The sequence below is a fragment of the Salvia miltiorrhiza genome, chromosome 5, assembly GCF_028751815.1.
Source record: "Salvia miltiorrhiza cultivar Shanhuang (shh) chromosome 5, IMPLAD_Smil_shh, whole genome shotgun sequence".
NCBI lineage: Eukaryota > Viridiplantae > Streptophyta > Magnoliopsida > Lamiales > Lamiaceae > Salvia > Salvia miltiorrhiza.
Window position 1 is genome coordinate 10382847 of NC_080391.1, and position 23270 is coordinate 10406116.

The following is a 23270-nucleotide window of genomic DNA, read 5'->3' on the forward strand; positions in this document are numbered from 1 at the left end:
TAACTATTGATATGATAGAATTTGTAACACCCTAATCTAATTAAGGAGTTAAATAAAATTTTTAAATAAATATTTAACGCAGAAGTCTTTAAAATTTTTTAAAATCAACTTTAAAAAAAATAAATATTATGGGAAAAACAATTTAAGGAAAATAAATCCTTAAATGAAATAAACTTTTAAAACGATTTAAAAGAAATCAGCTTTTTAATAATATTTTCAAATACAAAGTTTGGTTTAAAATCGATCACAACATCTCGGTCCCAAAGTATGACGTAAAGAAGTCATACATGAGATTATTTAACTATTAAATAAAACATGTGCTAATATTTTCAAATACAAACTTTGGTTTAAAACCGATCACAACATCTCGGTCCCAAAGTATGACGTAAAGAAGTCATACATGAGATTATTTAACTATTAAATAAAACCTGTGCTAAGCAAAACTTTAAATACTTAAATTAAGTTAAAATCAAATCAACTGTTTGTAAAATGACTTGATGCGCCCATTCGACCCTCCACGCGTCTCCAACAGCAAAATACCTGAAAATGTTTAATATGGGATGAGCATACAGAGTACACTCAGTGTGAGATATCATGCAATTATTGTCCACGTTAATAAAATGGTAACACATATGATCATAACATTCATAACTGTAAGTCGCACGGTGGCATACCAAGGACCTTTTCGTCCTGGACCGATTCATCCGGCCCCTGACGACTGGTTGCAACCATAACTTTAACATGTAAATTGCATTGTGGCATACCAAAGACTGTGACGTCCTGGACCGATTAAGCCGGCCCCTAGCGATATTATATAACTCACATATAGTAAACACATAATATTAAAATGGACAACAATTAACCACGGCATGTATTTAAGTAAATCCCACACCTGAAACTTTAACTTGAGTTTGAACTTGATAAGTGACTTGAACAATTCAATGAAAATTCATGTCCTAGTCGCGCCACACCTAGTCAGTTAAATTCAAATAATAAAACATAAGGGTCTAACTGAATTTTAAAATACTTGAAATACTTGGAAATTTATTGGTCCAAATAATAAAAATAGATGATTACTAAAAGAAAATTCAACTAAATATTTAATTAAAAATATGTTCAATTTGTAAAACCTACTTCAGGCTCCAGTTTAATAAAAACTAGTATGACCATTCATGCGATGCACGACAAACATCAAAATTAACCATATGTTTTAAATAAAAATATATAAATATTAGATAAATTATAATTGAATACAAAATATATTTTAAAAATAAATTAAAGATAAACCTCATCAATTACAAATTTTAATTTTGTATAATGTGTAATGATAATCATAGTTATTAAATAATTTCATATTTTTTTATAATAAAAATTAATATTACACATTATTATTATTATAGAGTATTACACGACATATTAAATGAATAAATATTCTCATGGCCTAACATCAATAAAAACAAATTATAAAATTTTAGCGAAGAGAGAGAAAATAAAATATCTTAAAATATTCATAATTTATTCGTTTTAAATTCATTTTTGATGATTTTTTTTACCATATTAAAAAACTTGTCACAAAATTAAATTTAAGATGCATATTGAATATTTTTTTTCATAAATAAAATTTTGTGATGTTTAGAAAATAATTAAAATCATAACAAAAAGAGAGAATATAATGAAAAATTTGGTGGGAGAAGAGAGAGAAAAAATAGAGGGGAAAAATGGAGGATTTATATATTATATAGATTAGAAGCCCAAATCAAAGCCTAAATATGTTTATTAGTAAATTACATAAGTTAAATTAAAGAATTATCTTAAGCCCAGAATTTAAAGTCCTATTAAATAAAAACTAAGGCCCTAAAAGGCCCAATTTCTTATTTCTCTCTTAATATACGTATCACTCTCTCCTTCCTCAATTAACACCACACCAACGCACACACCCAGCGCCACCGCGCGCCCCCTCCTCCGGCGAAACCTCCGCTAGCCACCGGCCCACCGCCACAACCACGCTTCTCCCCTGTCGCTCGTCCGGCTAGCAGCAGAACCGCCATCGCCGCCCCCGCGTCGACAGCAGCACAGCCCAGCCGCCGCCTCCCCTTGTCCAGATCTAGCACCGCCCATCCGCCTCCTCTCTCTCTTCCCTCGCTTTCTCAGCCAGGTCAACGCCGGCAGTAGCGCGGCCGTCACAGCAGCGACGCCGCCGTTGCACCTCCCTTCGCCTCTCCGATTCGACAACCGCTGTTTCACCAACCTTCATCTCTAATCCTCTTCTAATTTCATTCTGGGTTGCTAATTTGATTTTATTCTATTTTAGATTAAGTAAGTTCAATTTATTAGGGCATCTGATTTTGTGAATCACAGTGTTGGGTATTGGGGTTTCTTAGCTGCATATGTTAAAATATGGTATAGACATATTGTAAGAGAATTTGAGAGATTGTAAAGATTGTTTCTTGTATTTCTCTTACTTATTTTCATATTACATTGATATCTATTTATAGACTACAACATGAAGCAAAGTCATACAAAATCCTACTAAAGTCACACAAAATATATCTTTTGACTATTGCTAAATATTTCTATACTTCTAGATGTGGTTGTTTATTGACCTTGATTAGTATTTTCAACACTCCCCCTCAAGTTGAGTAACGGGATTCCCGATATTCAACTTGCCAAGAACTTCTGAAAAATTCTTGGAGTTCACAGCTTTGGTTAGGATGTCTGCTAGTTGGTCTTCAGACCTTACGAATGGGAGCGTCACAATACCTCCTTCAATTTTTTCTTTGATAAAGTGTCTATCAACTTCTACATGTTTTGTTCTGTCGTGTTGAACAGGATTTTCTGATATGCTGATGGCTGCTTTATTGTCACAAAACATTTGACATGTCTTTGTCGGTTGAAGACCCAATTCAGTCAACAATCTTCTTAGCCACAGGACTTCGGTTAGTCCACTCTTGATTCCCCTGAACTCGGCTTCTGCACTAGAGAGTGCTACCACTTTCTGTTTCTTACTCCTCCATGAGACAAGGTTGCCTCCAATAAAGGTGAAGTATCCTGCTGTTGACTTTCGATCGACGGGATTTCCAGCCCAGTCAGCATCAGTGTATGCCTGTATTTCAAGGTGTCCAGATTTCTTGAATAATACTCCATAATCAAAAGTTCCTTTCAAATATTTTACAATCCTGATCGCAGCTTCCATGTGGTTAGCTTGTGGTTGGTGCATGAATTGGCTTACCACTCTGTTCGCTATTATTTTCACCACGCCGCAAGTATACGGTGTAGTTGCAATATAGGGAAGCAAGGTCGTATTCCACAAGGATTGGTGAATTTAAACTTCTAAATATTATTAATGAGTTGTTTTCAATCTATTTAGACAACCAAAGATGAAGAGGTGTTGAGAACTAAAACAGAGCTAAATAAAGCAAGTAAATAAAATAACAACAAGATAAACTTAGTTAATAAATTGGGGAATGAATCGAAGGAAAGTTATCCTAGGGACTAGATTTCGATGGATCGTAATGAACTTCAATCTAAAGCAATATTAATCTTGATATGGCCTACTTATCTAGGGCGATCTCCCCACTAGTTTTAGCCCCCTCCCGGACGACTAAAACAGTAGATTACGGGTCATAATTGCCGTCCCCGGTCAATTTCTAACCTATAACTCCCAAGAGCACAAAAGATCAACAAGCCCTCACCCAACTCTCAACCTCCCGGTTTATTGAGATGATATGTATCAAACTCCTAATCTATTGTAATTATCCTCTCCCGATTCAAATCACAAATTAGAAATGCACAAAAGGTGGCCAACCAATCATACAAGAGATAAATCTAGGACTTGAAAAGATAACAATAAGCACAATCAAGATATATATAAGACAAAGAAATCAATCCATTACAAATCCATCTAATCTAATCCCTAAGATAAGAGATTTTAGCCAAGCATATTCATAATAAAAACAAATCCCAAGTCATAAGAAAACATAAATAAAGATATAGAGAGATAGAGATTCATAGACAAATCCTATAATCTTGATCTTCAATCATATAGTCTTGATGAGCTCCTTTCCAAGTCTTCCCCTTCTTTCTTTGATTTTAGTGTTGTTCTTGTGTGTGGAAGAGAGAAGAATGGTAGAGAATGGAGGCTAGGGTTTTAGATGGAGTGTTGGGGAAGATGAAGTGGGTGTGTGTGTTGATAGATATGAGAAAAGAGGGGAAAAATGGAGTTTTGGGCTAAAAATCACGTCTGGGCCCACCAAAAGGCGGATCCCCGCTTCTTCCCCGCGGTCACGGCATGAACCGCGGTTGAAAACGCGGCTGGAAGCAGGGGAGGCCGCGGTCATGGCCCGCGGCCGCGGCTCGGACCGCGGGTGCCTCTAAAAAACGTTCTGGCCTGCTCTGGAGCAGAGGCCCGCGGTCGGGCCCGCGGCCGAGGCCCGGACCGCGGGTTACTGGGCAAATTTGGAGCAGAGGCCCGCGGTCGGGCCCGTGGCCGCGGCCCGGACCGCGGGGTCCTGGGCTTTATGCGTAGTCCGCTTGTTCGGCTCCGTTCTCCCTCGTCCGAACTCGGATTTGGTCGCCGTTTGCGCTCACGGATTCCTCTCGAGACGTACTTCAATTTCATGTCTTCAAAATCCTCCAATTAATCCTTTATTTTTCCTGAAATCACTCCAAAACTACACCAAGAAATCAAAACTTCACAAAACTCAAAATTGGGATACAAACACATATTAGCAATCAATTCAAGGGGGAAAAAGACAACAATTCATGCGATATTGAGGTACGAAAACCATGTTTGTCACACTCCAACGGCATAAGAGATATCAGGTCGCGTATGAGAAAGATAGATGAGTTTTCCCACTAAGCGCTGATATTTTCCTCGATTAGTCAGTTCTGCTCCTTCCTCAATCTGTAGCCCGTGATTCATAGCAATAGGCGTCTCTGTTGGCTTGCAATCTAGCATCCCTGTTTCTGCTAGAAGGTCTAGAGTATACTTCTTTTGGTTGATGAAGATCCCCCTGTTTGACCTGAGAACTTCTATTCCAAGGAAGTACTTAAGTCTTCCCAAGTCCTTCATCTCAAACTCCTTGAACAGCCTATCTTTCAACTTTTGGATTTCTTCCAAGTCGTTTCCTGTTATGATCATATCATCAACATAAATGACTAAACAGGAAATAAGGTCACCTCTCTTCTTCAAAAATAAGGTGTGATCGGCATTGCTTTGCTGGTACCCAAACTTTTTCATGGCCGTGGTGAATCTCCCAAACCAGGCTCTGGGGGATTGTTTGAGCCCATACAGTGTCTTCTTCAATTTGCATACTTCACCAACTCCGAATTCTTCTGAGAAACCCTGGGGAACTTCCATGTAAACCTCCATTTCTTCTTCAAGTTCTCCATGGAGGAAAGCATTTGTAACATCGAATTGGTGGAGGTCCCAATCTTTATTAGCAGCAATAGAGAGGAGAACCCTGACGGTGTTCATTTTTGCAACAGGAGAGAAAGTCTCCTCATAGTCGATCCCATATATCTGTGTGTACCCTTTTGCGACCAATCGAGCTTTGTATCGCTCAATTGACCCATCTGGTTTTCTTTTGATGGTGAAGACCCACTTGCATCCCACAGTTTTATTCCCTTTTGGCAATCTGCACTTCTCCCAAGTATGATTCCGATTTAACGCACTGATCTCCTTCTTCATGGCCTCTCTCCAGTGCTTAATTTCAAGAGCCTGTTCAGCTGTCGTCGGGATATCTTCATCATACAGTGCTGCTTCATAAGCAACAGCAGTTCTGGATAGATTTCCTTTAGCGATCTTTCCAATAGAATACCGAGAGTTCTTCCCGACCTTCTCCGGAGTGTACCTTTTAGGAGGAATAATATTTTAAGATAACTTGTGGAAGGATGCCCTAACCGACGATGCCAAAGCCAAGCGTCACGGTTAGCAATTCCGTGAGCGAGCATCACCTCGCCTTGTTGAGCTATCTCATCCACATAGTATAACCCATTTCTCTCAGTGCCACGTCCAATAATCTCCCCCGTCCTGATATCCTGAAGAAGACAAAATTGAGGATTCATTAGCATAGTACAATTTAGTTCTTTTGTAACATGGCTAATAGACAGGAGTTTATGAGACAGAGAAGGGACATATAGACAGTTTGAGAGGTGCATAGTAGGAGAGATTTCTATGGTTCCAGCCCCTTCAACACGGGTTAAGTCACCATTTGCAGTTTGAACATGTGTTCGGTATGGTGTTGATGCCTTCATGATATCAGTTTTATCAAAAGTCATCGTATCAGTGGCTCCACAATCAAAAATCCACCTTTTATCCCTATCCCAATGATCAGATGAGTTTTGATATGTAGCGGAAGATTTAGGGATTTTCAACATAAAAGGCTGGTATTTTTCGTATTACACAAAGGTTTGGGGTGGTTTTTTAATTTATGAAAAACTAGGGAGTTAGTTTTCATAAGATGGGGTTCTTTCTGGAATTTAGAATAGTTAAGGGGTGGAAATTTCGAATTTGCAAAATTTGAGGGACTTGACCCCAAAACATGGGGTCTTTTATAGTAATATGAGAAAGTTAGGGGTTTATGTTGCAAAACACCACCAAACCCTTTATTTTCACCCCCAATACCTGCGCCTCCTTCATTCTTTCGAAGAAGCAGCCTGTCCGGACGTTCTACAGCCGATTCCGCCGCCGCCGGTCGCATCATGGCCGGTGCCGCCGCCCTCACGGTCAGCGGCGACTGATCTCCAGCCGCCGACATCTCCCTCGCGCCCCACGTTCCAGCTGCCAGTCGGTCGACAGCCATGGCCGCCGACACCGTGGCCCACGCCGGCCGGTTTTCGGCCACCGCCGTTCCGGTCGGTGTTGCTCCACTTCCGTCTGCCATTTTTCCTTTCGCTATTTTGTTGTTGTCTTCCCACCATTCCGGGTAACCAACAATTTGGAAGCACATCTCTTTGGTGTGTTTGTTCATGCCACAATGAGTACAGTAGAGCTTGGATTTATCTTCCTTTTTCCGATTTTGGAAGTTTCCTGAGCGTGGTGGGTTGTTCCTGATGGTGGCGGTGTGTGGTGGTCGGATTTCAGCCCGTTGAGTAGGGCGGTGGACGGCGGCGAGTCCGGCTCCGACTCCTCCCGATGATGAGGCGTCGATGTCGGCGTGGTTGGTTGCCGGCTGCAAGATTTGTAGTCGGGCGGCCTCTCTTCTCACTTTCGAGAACGCCGATTCCGCTGGGGGAGCCGGGATTTCCTTGAGGATATCCCGTCGAACGTGGTCATATTTTGAGTCCAACCCGGATAGAAATTGATACAGACGCCGACTCCCGATGAGCTTCTGGTATTTGGTGATGCCCTCTTCGCAGCAACCCAGCGGATTCGGCTCCCGTCTGTCGATGTTGAGCCATATGGCTTGTAGTTCATTCCAGTAGTCCTCTAGGGTAAGTTGTCCTTGGTTCACCTTATTTGCTTTCACCTCCAAGTCGTAGATTTGGAGCGGATCTGTGGCTCCACTACCGTATGTTACTGCTAGACTGTCCCAAACGGCCTTAGCCGTCTGATGTTGGGCGAAGTTCATCACTAGTTTCCCTTCCATATTCTGTAGTAACCAAGAAAAAACAGCCAGATCTGTTTCTTCCCATTTGTAGTAATTCGGATCTGCAGGTTTTGGTGGTGGTGGTTGTCCGGTGATGTGTCCGGACCTGCCCCTGCTGCCTATGGCTACCTTCATGAGGCGTGCCCATAGGGGATAATTGTTGCCATGTAATTTGAATCCGAGCACGACGTTTTCGGAGTTTCGCATCAGATTGGCTATTTGTTCGGTTAGCTCGTTTGTATCTGATTTTGGTTCTATGATCTGCCTTTCTTCTGACATTGTGATCTAATTTTTTTCAGGAAGGAAAATGGAGGAAAAAAAACGGCTTGGCTGCCTTGATTTGGGTTGAGGTAAAAAAGGAACAATGAGGAAAAATTTTCTGAGTTCCAAGGATTAAACATGCTTTGATACCATGTTAAAATATGGTATAGACATATTGTAAGAGAATTTGAGAGATTGTAAAGATTGTTTCTTGTATTTCTCTTACTTATTTTCATATTACATTGATATCTATTTATAGACTACAACATGAAGCAAAGTCATACAAAATCCTACTAAAGTCACACAAAATATATCTTTTGACTATTGCTAAATATTTCTATACTTCTAGATGTGGTTGTTTATTGACCTTGATTAGTATTTTCAACAGCATAAAGGAATAATAGAAGAAAATACTTTTCTCTATTGAAAACAATTCAATAATCAGACTATGAAACAATAGAGTTTCTTTACCATTTTGAAGATGCGCAGTGAAAGACGAAGACATGATTCTTGCTTGGTAAATGATAAATCTGTGTTTTGAAAATTATACAGGCAGTATAGGAAAGTGATGAATGATATATATGAAAACATGGCGGTGATAGGTGGTGATAGCTGAGGATAAAATAAAAGACTATGGCGGTGGAGGACAGTGGTGATCCAAGACTTTTGATTAATATTGATTAATATGGCTTGGATGCTACGAAAACTGATCAAAGAATGTGAATTGGTAAATTGTATTCTAAATATCTAATTGTGGAATCAATTAAAATTAATTAGGTCTATCAATTTGACTCAAGCTAAAAACAAATTCAAATTCTGAAAACTTAAATGAAAGGCCCAATACATAATATTTCGTTTATGGGTAATTATATTCATAGCCCCCATTTTACTCGTTGAAGCCCCCAATTTAAAATAATAATAAATAATAATTATAAATTTACTATATTTCCCTATAATTTATTCAACTTAGTTTTACACGAAAATGATATAATTAAATACCTTATAAATGTATCGTTTTAGACCATATTCCAAAACACAGTTAATTCTCCCTATAAATTTATATCATTTTCGTGTAAAACTAAGTTGAGTGTAGAAATTGCACACAGGCTAACCAAATAGAAATGAAATTTAGAAGGAAGTTTGGAATTTATTTAGAGAAAACTCTATGGAGATGGAGCGAGGAACAATTATATGCGCTATAATTCGTCGTCTTTATCTTCTTCTTTCCATTGATATATCAAGATTGAACGCAAACTAGGTTTATTTCAATATATTCAAGTCTCTGTCTAATAATATGATGTTTGCCTTGTTGCAATAAAATTGTATTAAATGTATTTAAGAACTGGGTACGATTGCACAGGAAAATGGCTGAGATACTTTTTGAATGTATTTCAAGCAATTGTGCAGGAAAGGGGCTACATGACGAAAAAAATGGATTTCAAGCAATTGTGCAGGAAAGGGGTTACATGAAGAAAAAAATGGCTACGGTTTTAGAGAAAAGGGGGATGCGAACTTTTTTAATTGGAATTACATAGGATAATATGATACTTTTATTAGTATTTTTTATATTTTAAAAATAAATGGCTACGATGAGAAGAAAAAAATGGATTTGAAATAGAATGATTTCATCATTTCATGTATTTAATTTGGAGGTTATGAATTAAAGGATAAAATAGTAAATTTATAATTATTTATTATTATTATTATTATTTTAAATAGGGGGCTATAGTGAGTAAAAGGGAGGCTATGAATAGAATCATCCTTCGTTTATAATCCAAAATTAATTATAAGGCCCAGCCTAAGTAGGCTCAAGCAAATAATTTGTATTTAAGCCCAAATTTATATAAATATATTTGAGAATATAAATTTCTATTTCTATAGGTATAACCTATAGTTCAAAGTCATACTCCTAACTAGGGGCGCGACTAGATAATTTATAAACTTGCGTATAATAAAATTTTGGGTTAATTACGTGAAAAATCATGAACTTTGGGCCCATTTCTAAGTTTGCCATGAACTTTTTTTTTTATCAAATTTTCCCTAAACTTAAGGGGCTGATCAATTTTGCCACGATTTTTACCTCCGGTGAAGGTCCGGTCTTAGCTGGCGCCTACGTGGCAATACCGAGCTGACATGGCGCCTACGTGGTAATACTGAGCTGATGTGGCGCCTACTTGGAAAAAAAAAAAAAACAAAAAATAGTAAATTGATCTCCTCCCTTCGACTCCCTCATCTTAGCCATGAGTTCCGCCGCACGCCACCACCGATCTCCGGCCTAGGGAGGCGATGTTGAGCCGCCGCTCCCTTCGACTCCCTCATCTCTCACCGCCTCTGTCTCCCTCTCAGATTCAGGCTCGCCGAGCCCTTGCTCGACTTACCACCTTTGGAGTCTCTCTTACCACCGGTGGAAACCGCCTCCACCTTCCTCCTCATTGGCGACGGCGAGGCGCCGCCGCCTCCCTCTATCTCTCTCCCTCCGATTGACAGCAACCCAGCCGCCATAGGAGCCCTAGATCCCCAATTCCATTCGCTCAAAATCCTCTCTGAAAACTCTCTCTCTCCAATTCCATTCGCTCAAAATCCATTCGCTCAAAATTCCTTCAGCCCTTTTCGCGTGGAGAAGACTCGAGGGAGCTGGAGAAGACTCGAGGGAGGGCGGTGGAGGAAAGACGGTGGATCTGTGATGGTGGTCGGGGAAGGCGGTGGAGGAAAGCTCTGGCTCTGCTCTGCCTCCGTCCCTCGTTCTTCTTCTTCCCCAAACATCCATCGCCGCCGTCGACTTCTTCTCCCTCAAAATATCTGCTTCTTCCCCAGATCTCGCGTCGCCCTCCCCCAAATTACCGCTACGATCTTCCAAAGCCACCATTAAAAGCTCGATTAACACCTTAATCAAACCCTCCTCAGATCTAATCTCCACTCTCCCCTTCTCTCTCTGCGATTCCATTTCGCGCCGAAGATCTGCCAGGAACAAGAAAGACGACGACGGCGAAAATTTTCAGTTTTGGGGAAAAAAAATTTATCAAACGACGTAGTATCACGAGTATAGGACGACGTCGTTTCTTCACATCGTCGCCGGTGCCAAGTCAGCTTTCAGGTGACTTAAATGGTGCCAAGTCAGCAGTCAAATTGGGGATTTTTGAAAATCATGGAAAAATTGATCACGCCCTTAAGTTCAGGGAAAATTTGATAAAAAAAAAAAGTTCATGGCAAACTTGGAAATGGGCCCAAAGTTCATGGTTTTTGGCGTAATTAACCCTAAAATTTTCAATGACTTCACCATTTAAATGCTTTACAAGGACTGAAATTTAAAATAATTTTTAAAATAAATAATTTCAAATAATATTTTGATTTCGGGCTGTCACAGAATTGTACTCCCTCCGTCCCACTTCAATTGGCACACTTGCCTTTTTTGTTTGTCTCACTTCAATTGGCACTTTCCAAAAATAGCATGTGGTCTCTACCTTCTCTACACACATTAAACAAATGGCCCCCACCCACTTTACACACTCAACCCTTTATTCTTAATCTCTGTGCCCAAAGTAAAAGTGCCAATTGAAGTGGGACGGAGGGAGTAATATTTTTAAATTGTTACATTTGTTTACGATAATTATTATTTTTATTCATAATAACAAATGTATATCTTATATTTATTAAGTAAATATTCCTATAAGGGTTCAAGATTTAGGGGTGTATTAGTTCAAGATTTATGTAGATTTTAAAAGTTCGAGCATTTTAAAAGTCTATAGAATTCTCACGGATTCTTGGTCGATTTTTAATGAATTAGCAAGAATTTGACGTGATATTTTTTGACTTGGAAATCTAGAAAGCGAGCGAGCGTGGGAATTGAAAGAGCAAAAATCACCTAGGGACCCATGAGCGCGAGCGCTGGCCTTCTCATATATATATACAGACAATAATCAGCGCTGACTCTTTCAAAGGCCCTCTTTTGTTCGCCAGCGCCGACTCTCCTTCAGCTTCTTCAGGTAATACTCCAGCGTTGACAACTTTCGGTGACTTTTATCTTTTGGCCAGCTCTGGCCTTTAACATCTAATTACCCGAGTCAGCACTGACTTTCTTTCGGTCCCTGACTTCCTTTAATCGACGCCGGCTCTTGGTTTGTAATCACCCAAGGCAGCACTGGCTTTGTAATAATTTCTGGCCCCCTCACCTTTACTTCTTTTCGACTCTCTTTTTTCTTTTTTTCTCTTTTTTTTTTTCAACGTTGGCCCTTAGTCATTAATTCAGCGCTGACTCTTTCAAAGGCCCTCTTTTGTTTGCCAGCGCTGACTCTCCTTCAACTTTTTCAGGTAATACTCGATCTTTTTTCTCTCTTTTCTTTTGCTAGCGTCGACCCCTTCAATTATTTTCCTTTCCCTTACCAGCGTTGGCTCTTTCATTTTTTCTCTTTTTTATTTAGCCAACGTTGTCATTTTATCAAATTTGCCAGCGCTGACATTCCTTAAGTAATGCTGGCCCACTCTCATAATTCATGTTTTCCTTAGCCAGCGCTGTGCTCTTCATAATTTCGGCCACTCCCCTCTTTTTTCGCTTTTGCATATCAATTTAATCATACACGTGTCTCAACATCTCCACCAAGGAAAGAAAACGAATAAACTAACAAACTACCATTTGTTCCCCAGCGAGCGCTGGAATCCTTGACAACTACGCGGAGATTTTGCAAGATTTGTGAATTCTCTTGGTTGTCTTCGAATTTGTTGATGCCAATGTTTTGAACGAAATCAATGAAAGTTATTTCAACTTTAAAGTACATAGATTAACGAATGCACCCAAATTTTCATAGACTTTTAAAAGTCTTAAACGAATACACCCAAATTTTTATAGACTTTTAAAAGTTTTGAACGAATACACCTAGATTCTGCAAAAATCTATTAAAGTCTTGAACTAATACACCCCTTAGTATTTAGGGTTTAAAAAATACTCCCTCCGTCCACCAAAAATATGCCACAATTTCCTTTTTAGTAGTAGGGTCCACACCATTCCACTTAAAGTGGGACCCTTACTCCACTACCAACTTCACTCACATTTTATTAAAACTCATGCCGAAACTAAAGTGGCATATTTTTGGTGGACGGATGGAATATATAATACTTTGTATTGAATGAAGGTGAATATTTATATTAACATGTGTACACATTTGTGTTAACAAATGTAGTTGTTAAAAGTAATTATTGTCTTAATAAAAAGTAATTATGCATATGAAGAAATGTAATATTTTAAAATTATTATTTTTTTTCACGAAAATTGTTATTTTTACTCACGAAAGTAAATATTTATATTAAAATAACTATTGTGTTAATAAAAAGCATAAAATAAAAAACTGAAAAAAAGATCAAACGAAAAGGATAAAAAAACCGGGGGAAAAAAAGCAAAAATGGAACCAAAAAAAACGTATTAGCAAAAAAGGAAAAAAAAAACAACCAAAAGAAACACGAAAAAGTAAAAAAAACTGGAAAAAAAAGCAACAAAACGGATAATTAAAAAAAAACAAAAAGAAAACACGAAAAAGACAGGAAAAAAAAAAAAAAAAAGGAAAAAAAAAAAGCAAAAAACGGAATAAAAAAAGGAACAAAAAAAACCAAAAAAACTGAAGCAAAAAAAGGAAAGAAAAATGGGCAAAGAGGGTTTCGAACTCGTGACCCTATGGTTTAAGGCAAAGGAAGAGGCACAGTCATTACCAATGCACTAAAGAATAAGTTTGATTTCATTTAACAAAATTATTTATATAAACGGTTTGTCCGGGTTGGGTCCCAACCGCATAATATTATACTATAAGCATAACGTTGCTCAAGTTGTCAAAGGGGTCAGCGCTGCCACTTGTAAATCAATAGCAGGTCTCAACAGTCCCAGCCAAAAAAGGCATAAGAGTTAGAAACTACAAAACCCAAGTCAAAAAAGAGAGGAATAAACTCGGCGGCCAAGGAGATAACTAGGGAGGAGCATCAGCTTCAACTTCCCCATCAAGGACCTCGTCTTGATCGGATGGGGCGGTACTCCGGGAATCTCCAGCGATGATGGGACCTGGCTCTGCCCGGGCTTGACTTTCACGGACATAAGTCACCACATTACTGTGATACTGCTCTATTGAAGATCTCATGGCGGAAATCGCCGCAACAGGAGCAGGAGAGGCGGGAGCATAAAAAGGATTGTCACGGTCCACTCGAGTCATGATAGGCTCGGCATTCGCCCGAGCTGCATCCAAATAGGGAGTTCGTATGAAGGGAGAAGAAGGAACAGGATCAGAGCATACCCCTGCAATAAAAAGCTGCAATGCTTTATCGGCAACGGGCGCCCACCACAAGGGCCCCGCAGGAGCTTGGGAATCAATACCCAAACATTTCTCCAAAGCTTTTGAGTCGACATCCCTAACCACATGATCGAAATTGTAGAGAGCTCTCTGATCATCACTGGCACCGATCTGATTCATCACCAATGAGCTCACATCTTTAATCAAGACTCCCATCGCCGGCCCCAAGACAAATAAGGACTCTGGCGTTTTACTGAAGGCCTTAAGGGTATCCTCATACATTATCTTCAGAAACTGATGGCCAACGCCAGTCAAGAAGTATTGCAAACGACAATCACGAGTACCATAGATGTAGGCCTCCTCTTTTGCCTTAGTCAATTGAACTTGATAGCTCTCGTGAAGCCCTGCCTCAGCACGCGCTATCTCCTCATCTCGGGATTTGCGCATCCGGTCCAGCTCAGAACACAGTGAAGCCTTCTCAGCGTTGAGCAACTTCAGCGCTGAATTAACTTCTTCAAGTTTTGCTTCCAAGGCATCAGACTTGGCCACAGCTCTAGCAACTTCTTGGTCCTTTGATTGCAATTTCTCTTCCAAGGCATCGGAACGCTGGATGGATGAGAGAATCCTTAATGACATCTGCACAAGTCAAATGAAAATAGATATACAAGTAAAACACGTGCACATATATATATAGGATAGCAATAATTGAACAAAAAATCACAAGATTGGATGCCTTACCCATTCCACAGCCTGACAAAATTCCTTATTAAAGCTCTTTGAATTCATAGTATTTATAGTCTCGAGGTCACTAGGGACTACATGCGCCATTAAGCGCTCTTGAAATTCTGTACCCCTTAAGTCCTGCAGAGATCGGGGAAGAGTAGAAGGTAGGGAGAATTGATGAGGGATAACCAACGACGCCGGGGTAAGAGAAACGAGAGGGGAGGAGAGGTGATCAACGGCCACTCTTGATTCTTCACTGAGACCCGCATGTTTCCTGAGCCTCTTTTTCCCAACACTTGAGGTAGCACCATCATTTTTCTTAGCCGTGCTTTTCCGCCTTGGCTGCCGAGTTGGAGGCTCGTTTTCATCAGATGAGGCGGAAACATCATCGATCAAACAAAGAGATCGAGAGGTCGGCGTGCCTCTGGCAGATGACTTGCCGCGAAGAGGGCCAGAGTCGAACGCTGGACTTTGGCTAATTGGATCAATCTGGTGAGAAGAAGGAACAACGCCAGAGCTGGCAATACCGATAGGGGAGGCGAAGGACCCGGTTAAGGCAGGAACAATTGCTCCTGAATTCAGCTTCCACGACATACCTGAAAATATATACATGTCATGAGCAAACCAATTCAATATGAAAACATGCTCAAATTGCACAAACCAAATGAAATTACCAATCTTATCTCGAGGATACACAGAGAATAGTGCAGAGCCGGCTAAAACAGTAGCACTTTCTATCATGGCTTTACAATCCAATTTCCCGGAGTCATGACGTTTATTTAATCCATGAAAAACGGCGAACTCATTATGCCGAGGTAAAGACCTGGGTGAGGGAGGAGTATGTTTGTATGGATGCCATTTTATCTCAGAATCACCAACAAGGGAGCGCCATCCTCCCTCCTTAATGGTCACAAAGAAATATTTACCCAACCACCCTTTGTCACGAGAACCTAGCCCTGACAGGAATTCTATCTTATGTTTGGGATTCGAATTGAAGTGGTAATGAATGCCAGTTTTCCTAAGAACCTGAGTCTTAAAGAATAGCCTAGCAGTATTTTGAATCCCATTCACGTGGCACACGATATGAAAGGCGAGGGCCCTACGCATTGCACCCGGGGAGATTTGGAAAAAAGGAATACCAAACAATCGGCTAACTTCTAAGATAAAAGGGGGAGGAGGCAAGCGTAATCCCGCATCTATATGATTCTTCCACAAAGGAATTGAATCCTCCCTACAGTTATCTGGACGTTCATCCCTAGACCGAGGAAGCCTAACTTCTAGAATAGAAGGATACCCCCCAAGAATTTCTCTGATTTCCTTCAAATCTCTATGTCTCAAAGTCGAGGAGGATAAGCTAGTACATCGCATATCCTGTTGACGATTTATCAAATTTTGCTCCGCACCTACTGTAGACATGACTTTTACATCATGAGTACCTATTTTACCACCAACAATGACACTTAGAAAAAAAAAAAAAAAAAGTATGCCGAGCAGTCACATAATTCGTTGAAAACCAAAACAACAACATACTTACTCAAGGCATAACAAGTACACATGTAATTAGGATCAGGGGATTATAAGGCTAACAAGGATTCAGATTACCAAAACTGGCCCGCCAATACCATGGAGCATCTTAGATCAACAAAACATTTGGAAAAGATAGGCTTAGATATATCATATTCGAGTAATACTTCATTCTTTAAATTACTGGAGCACTTTTCATATACACAAATTTTAAAAGTGAGATATGAGAAAGCATAGTGGCAGCTATATTAGAACCATTTCACATCAAACAAGAGGTCGACATGTATTCCACTTCTCAAAAATCAATGAATTTTCCTTCACATAGCGATATAGAAGCCAATCACATAGCAAAATTCATTTCAAACAAGAAACACACGGCGAAGTGAAATCACACGAAGATGGAATAATTGGAAATACCTCGCTGTTAGAAATAGAAGGACGAGGGCTTTTGACGGAGGTGCTCGGAGCGGAATCGCAAAGAGTTTTCAGCGGCGGCGTTTGAAGCTCAGTCGCGAGAAGTCCTCCACGATGACGCTCGAAATTGAGCCACAAAGAGTTCTCGATGGCAATACTGGGAGTGGAACCGCGGAGAATCGCGGGAGGAATCAGCTTTCCGTTCCTGTTAGAGATGATGGTCAAACTGAATCTGCTATGCATAAAGCTTATGCTATTGTTCATAAAGAAACTCCACCTCAGCTCCATTATCCACGTTGCATGCCAGCAAGGATAGAAGATGGTTTGACTCAAAGAATCCCAGCTGGGAATATGGCCGTTCTGGTTAGCTCGTGACTGTATCAGTTTTGTTATACTATTTTGGTTGTTTTCCCTTGTACGCAGCTTTCATTTAATGCTCTTTAGATAGTACCTTTTAGCTAGCTGGATTAGGGTTAGCTTGTGCCATCTAGAATACTCGGTAGGCTACTATAAATGGCACTTCATCTTGTTTAGTTGTTTGAGTTTTTGAATATTATCAATACAGAAATTATTACTGCTGCAAATATATGAGATGTCTACATCTATCTTTTGTTTTTCTTTGATTTCTTTCAGTTCCTGAAACAGGAATTAAGTAATCGTCTCAATCGAGCATTGGGCTTGATACGAAAGAAAAATTAGACCTTTCAACAATTCTAGAATTCGAACCAGGAAAAATCATAGAAATCATAGGAAGATTGAGCAATCGAAGAAGAACTTCACGCATGAAACTCACCTTCACATCACGTCTGATTCGGACTTGATCGCAAAAGACGAGGGTTTCCAGCGGCGATGCTTGAAGCCAAATCGCGGAGGTCTTCGACGATGGCGCTCCCAGTTGAATCGCGAGGAACTTCAGGAAAAAGGAAGGTATGCAAGGTGGGAAGAGGAGTGATAGCGAATCAGGAGAAAACCCATGTGAAGCGCGCCGCTGCGTATTGAGCGAGAAAAAAAAATGAAATGAGAGGGAACGGTAACTCTAGGGCAACTTTTGAATGTTAAAAATAAAATTACTAAGGAAGAAAATTCGCTAAAAGGGGCCAAGGCTGGTTAAGAAACTAGAATTGCTAAAAAGAGGGGGTGAGTCAGCGTTGATAATGTTGTCGATCTCTTTTTCCCGGGATGAGATTCAGTGTCCCACAATTTTATGTGTGCCACTGTGTCTCATGCTTATATTTATTATTTTAAAGATATTTTTTTATAAAAATAAAATTTATTATAATACTATGAGTTATATTTAATTTATATTTCAAAAGATTAAATTTTTTTAAAAGTATATACCATAACTTTGAATTTATCAACTTATTATTAACTAATAAAAGTGAAATTAAATGATAAAAAATAATTATATACCCTAAATTGATGGAATAAACCCTAGTTAATAATCATAAAATTAAACTAAAGCATATAAAATTGAAATTAAAGAAAATATATATAAGAAATTAAACAAAATTGAAAGTGGGACATGGAGTGGAACATAAAGAGTGGTACTCTAAATCTCATTCCCTTTTTCCCATTATGCTCATTTTGTAAGATTAAAATCGCTAAAAGCTTCTCTATTCCATCCAAAGTTAATTAATTATTATACATGTATAGTGGGCAGCTCAAACAACTTATTGCAATGATTAATTATGTATAATTATTTGGCAAGTCAATTGCAATTTAGTGACGTGATTAATTAACTTGGCTTACTTGTCATCATAAATGGGAACTCCCCAGCACTCGTCGTGAAATTGCATGCTATTTGAGAATAAACACTTCACTTAATTAGTTTCAATAAAAGGAAGAAAAATAGACAAAATATTTTGCAGTGATCATAAATGTTCAACCCACCGCTAAATCAAGAGAAAGGCCAACGATGGCCAGTGCTAAAAATTGTCTAACTTTGACAATAGTGGCGACGCTGCTTATAAGTAGAGACATGAGACACAAAGATCGCAACAAATAAAATAATAACAAACCAGATTTGAATCACTTCAAATATGATATAAATTGCTTAAGTCAGCGCTGATCTTTAATTAGTGATTACCTAAGTCAGCGCTGGCCTTTTCTCGATCTCCTATTCAGCGCTGGCGGAACCAAAAAAAAGAAAAATCGAGCATTAGCTGAAAAGCTAGCGCTGAGAAGGGAAAAAAGAAAAAGCATGGAGTCAGGGCCGCTTTGATAAAGAAGGAAGCCAAGGTTGACTAACGCTGGCTAAGGAAGAAATCTCACAAAAGGGGCCCGCGTCGGACACTAAGCCAAAATAGACCAACGCTGAATTAGAAAATAAGAAAAACACCAACGCTGTCCAAGAGTAATAAACCGAAAAATGAGGCTTCGATTAGGGATATGAGAACTACCAGCGTTGATACTATTAATTAGGGATATGCGAGAACACAGGTTGAAAGCCAACGTTGGCTAAAAACTAAAAATAGGAAAATAAGATAACGATGACAACGAGATAAATGTTTATAACAAAACTTCTTTCTAACAATTCATTGTTGTTACTAGGGAATATACATCAGCCTCAATAATACTTTTAAGTTCGATTCCAAGAAGATGGCCAGCGCTGTCAAAAAATCAGCATCTCAAAGAAGTCAGCGTCCTCAAATAAGGCTGTGTTGGCTAATTAGAAACAGACAAAGTGGATGTTAACTCATCAAATACTAAAAACATTACTATATTCATAACTAGTGTTGCCCCCGTGCTTTCGCACGGGCAACACTTGTTTCTCTTATTTATATATTTGAAATATAGAATCACTATAAGCAATAAAAATATTTATCAAAAGTTTGATTTCCACTAAATATATTATAAATTAAGTAGCTTTTAATTTCAATCAATTTTAAATTATAGTAAACTATATTTAATTATTTATATAATTAATTTTGCATATAAAATATATAAATCATCCTTATAATTAAACCATTCATAATGTACTGTTGAAAAATATTTCATTCATTAATATTATATATCTATAGTTATTAACACATCCATGTCTAAAATTATTATATTTTTAACTAAAAATTGGACCTGGGTCCCAAATCGTTATCTAAAGGCACTAAAATGAGTTTTGCTAAAAGAAGTACACCACATTTTTTAGTGAAGGGACTAATCCAATTAATTAAATCCTAAACTTCTCTGATAATGAATTATATTTTTCTTTTAAGAATAACCTATTTTATATATTTAACAATGTTAATATATATTTTTTTTAAAAAAAAATTTGTTACAACCAAAGAAATGAAAAAACCCACTCACACTCTAGCTCCTAGGGTGACTCGAACCCCCGACCTATTGGTTGGAGGGGAAGCGTCTTACCAACAGACTGCGCTTCATCGTCAATGTTAATATATATTTACATAAACATAATTACATAATAATCTTATTAGATCATAATTTAATTTTCATATTAATACATAATTATTAATCTACAAACACATCTCGAAATTTTGCTTTTTTATATATATGTAATTACTAATTATTTTATTAAAAGGCATTTTATATATATAAAAAAGAGAGAGAAAAAAAACAACCTAAAAAGAACACTTGAAAGCATAAACACAAACTAAGGGCCGAGTCACATTAAAACCTTTCTACATAAAACCCAAAGGGATAAACCGTATAAAGGAAAAAGAGTGCTCTTCTAAAAGATGATAAAGAAATAGTTGGAAGAGCGGGAGGATTGTTTTGGAAACTCTGGCCTAACCATCATCCCCAAACAACCCGAGTCTAACCAACAACAAATATGTAATTACTAATCTACAATAAATATTACAGTAAATGAATAATTCATACAAAATATAATAATTTTAGACATGGATTAAAATAAGACTAAACTATTATTCGAAAAAACTAAAAGCCCAAACTAATTATCCAAATTAAATAACATGATAATTTGGGCCCGGGTAAGTTCCATAAAAAAAACATAGTAAAATACAAAATTACAAAAACAATATACAAGGAAAAATAAGAGAAGCCCCTAGTTTTAGTTTTATCGATAAATGCTTCTTCTCTACCATGGCTTCTTCATCGACACATGTATTTCTTTTCCTTCACTTCTCGGGCACTTCTTCTTCTTCTCTTCACTCTGCTATTCATAATTCTCTTCTTCTTCTTCTTTTTCTTCTCAGGAGTACTTAATTGTTTTTTTTTTAAATACATCTTGCTATATAAGAGACTGAAATTCTCTTGAGCTAATTTGTGGTAAAAAGAAATTTACAAATGAGATTAATTTTCTCAAGATACATTGATTTGGGTTGAATTCTCTGATGTAATAATAATTGATTTACGCTAAGTTATTTTTGCAGTGAATTTGAACACAAAAGAGAGAAAACATAGATATAGATTAACTTACTTGTGGTAATTCATATGAAGTGAATATATGTACCTGCAAAAGTATTCCGTAGAAGAATATTAATGAGCTACAAAATCATGCAAATACTACGAAATATACATATATATATACTACATTTTGTGGGCAGCAGTAGCCGCAATAATTTGCTAAAGAGAAATGTCAATCACATATATTTATATTCGTGGCATCCTAAATGATTTAAGAAGTTGCAGAGATGAAAATTTGATTTTAAAAGTTGAAGAGACAATAAAAAGAATCAGAAGTTAAATAAGCAGCTTTTTTTTTCGAGGGGATTAAATAGGCAGCCTTGAAGTTGAAGAGTCACATTAAAGTTGTTGGGCAGCCTCATAAAGTTGTTGATTTCTAATAAAATATTAATTTTTGTATAACTTGTGTGATAGAGGTTTTTTGGCGGGAAAATACGGTAGACTACTTTCCTTTAGTATATTAGTATAGATTACTAATATAATTGCCAATTATAACTAGCATTAAATCAATTTTGTAACTCTGGATTGACAGCATTTTCACATAAAGAAAAGTTTCTAATGACTAATGAGCTTAGCTTTATTGTTTCAAAAAAAATTATCTTAATATAATGTGATTATGTGAATGCCAAATAAAAATGAGCTGGCATCCCATGTTTGAATTAAGCTGTTTAGCATATTTCTCTTTCTATCACCTCTTAACTTCTTCTCTTTTCAAATTAATGTTCTCTTTTCTTTTGATTTCTCTCTCCACAAAATCAATGGACCTTTCTTGCCAGAAACAAGTCGGTGGTAAGATGCGTGCTTTTTGGTTTTGAAAAGCACAGATTTGGCGTCGTCTTGCATTTGTGTTTTGGTTCCCTACCCGCTCTTATAGCAGGATCTATGAAAAAGTGAAGCTAAAGTGAAATGGAGGATTGGTGGTAGAAGTAGCCAACGGCACCAGATCTGAATCGCCGTCGATGATGGTGCGATGAAAATGAAGACTTGAAGTTTGACAATTTGGGTGTCCAAGTTGGTGAAAGGAAAATATATGAAATACTAACACTTTTTTCTTATTCGCGCATAGAATTTGCCGTTTTTGAGAGAGAGAGGGGGGGGGGGAATGCATAGGAAAAAGGCACGTAAATGTCGTCTGCCGGTCAAGCCCACACCCCAGTGCTGCCCAACTGTGAACCATTATTTCTCAACGGTGAATACCCTTCTCTTGTTTGCAACGCCTTTCTGTCATGTGTACTTCTCTTTTCTTCCTCATGTCTATAAATTAATCACCATTCCTTTTCCAAAAACAACTAAAGAAAAATATTTCTAGGGAACAATGGAAGCTTCCATGGCCGATCACGCGGCCGAGTGCCGACAGCCACTTCGCCCGTTGCACCTGTTCGCCCGAGACCCCTTTTCAGCTTTTCATTTCCTTTTCATCGTACTCCAATCTTTCATTTCCTTTCCGCCTTTTTCCTTCTATATAAGAGAGCTCCTCTCCATTATCCGAACACTCGAATATTTTCTGCTGAACGGGAAACACTAATTGTTGCCTAAGGTTTATATTTATTTTATGCATTGTTTACTAGTGTTCTATTTGTTTTTATTCCGTCATTGTTACTTGTTAGAATTAAATTTATTCCAGTTATTTAATTAAACGCATTAGAATAATACTACAAACAAAACTTCTCAATTAATGTATTTAAGGGTGTGTATTAGTTCAAGATTTATGTAGATTTTAAAAGTCAGTGGATTTTAAAAGTCTATAAAATTCTCATGGATTCTTCATGCTTTTAAATGAATTCTTAGTCGGATTTTTAATGAATTAGCAAGAATTTGACGTGATATTTTCGGACTTGAAATCCAAAGATCCAGCGAACCTAGGAATTGAACGAGCGATAGACATGCACCCATGACCCAGCGGCCGCTTTTGTGTACGAGTAACAGCCGGTGGAATCGAGAAGCCTTATCTTTCCTAACCCGATAGATTCCCTTTTTCTTCCTCCATCTTATCTTCCTTTGAGCAGAGGAAGAGACTGAAAGACACTATCACTCTTATAGGACCCATGAGCGCTAGCGCCGGCCTTCTGATATATCTTCTGATATATATACAGACAATAATCAGCGCTGA

General features: G+C 38.1%; 1 protein-coding gene across 2 annotated transcripts; it reads right to left on the bottom strand.

Moving 5' to 3' along the window:
- Positions 1 to 13516: 13516 nt before the first annotated feature.
- On the bottom strand, positions 13517 to 17931 carry LOC130985928 (uncharacterized). Of its 2 annotated transcripts, XM_057909107.1 has the most exons (6): positions 17571 to 17931; positions 17055 to 17413; positions 16781 to 16982; positions 15514 to 16275; positions 14855 to 15435; positions 13517 to 14752 (listed from the first exon to the last, which is right to left on the bottom strand). In XM_057909107.1, the coding sequence occupies exons 4-6, from the start codon at positions 16253 to 16255 to the stop codon at positions 13799 to 13801; spliced, it is 2277 nt and encodes a 758-aa protein (XP_057765090.1). In that variant the 5' UTR covers positions 16256 to 16275; positions 16781 to 16982; positions 17055 to 17413; positions 17571 to 17931; the 3' UTR covers positions 13517 to 13798. The 2 variants fall into 2 exon arrangements, with proteins under 2 accessions (XP_057765090.1, XP_057765089.1); XM_057909106.1 differs by lacking the exon at positions 17055 to 17413.
- Between the last annotated feature and the right edge of the window lie 5339 nt (positions 17932 to 23270).

Coding starts and splice junctions, on each gene's coding strand:
- LOC130985928 (XM_057909106.1), bottom strand. CDS start 16,255: ATGTCTACAGTAGGTGCGGAGCAAAATTTGATAAATCGTCAACAGGAT. Junction 15,436..15,513: donor GTATCCTCGAGATAAGATTG/GTAATTTCATTT, acceptor ATATATTTTCAG/GTATGTCGTGGAAGCTGAAT. Junction 14,753..14,854: donor TTTGTCAGGCTGTGGAATGG/GTAAGGCATCCA, acceptor TGACTTGTGCAG/ATGTCATTAAGGATTCTCTC.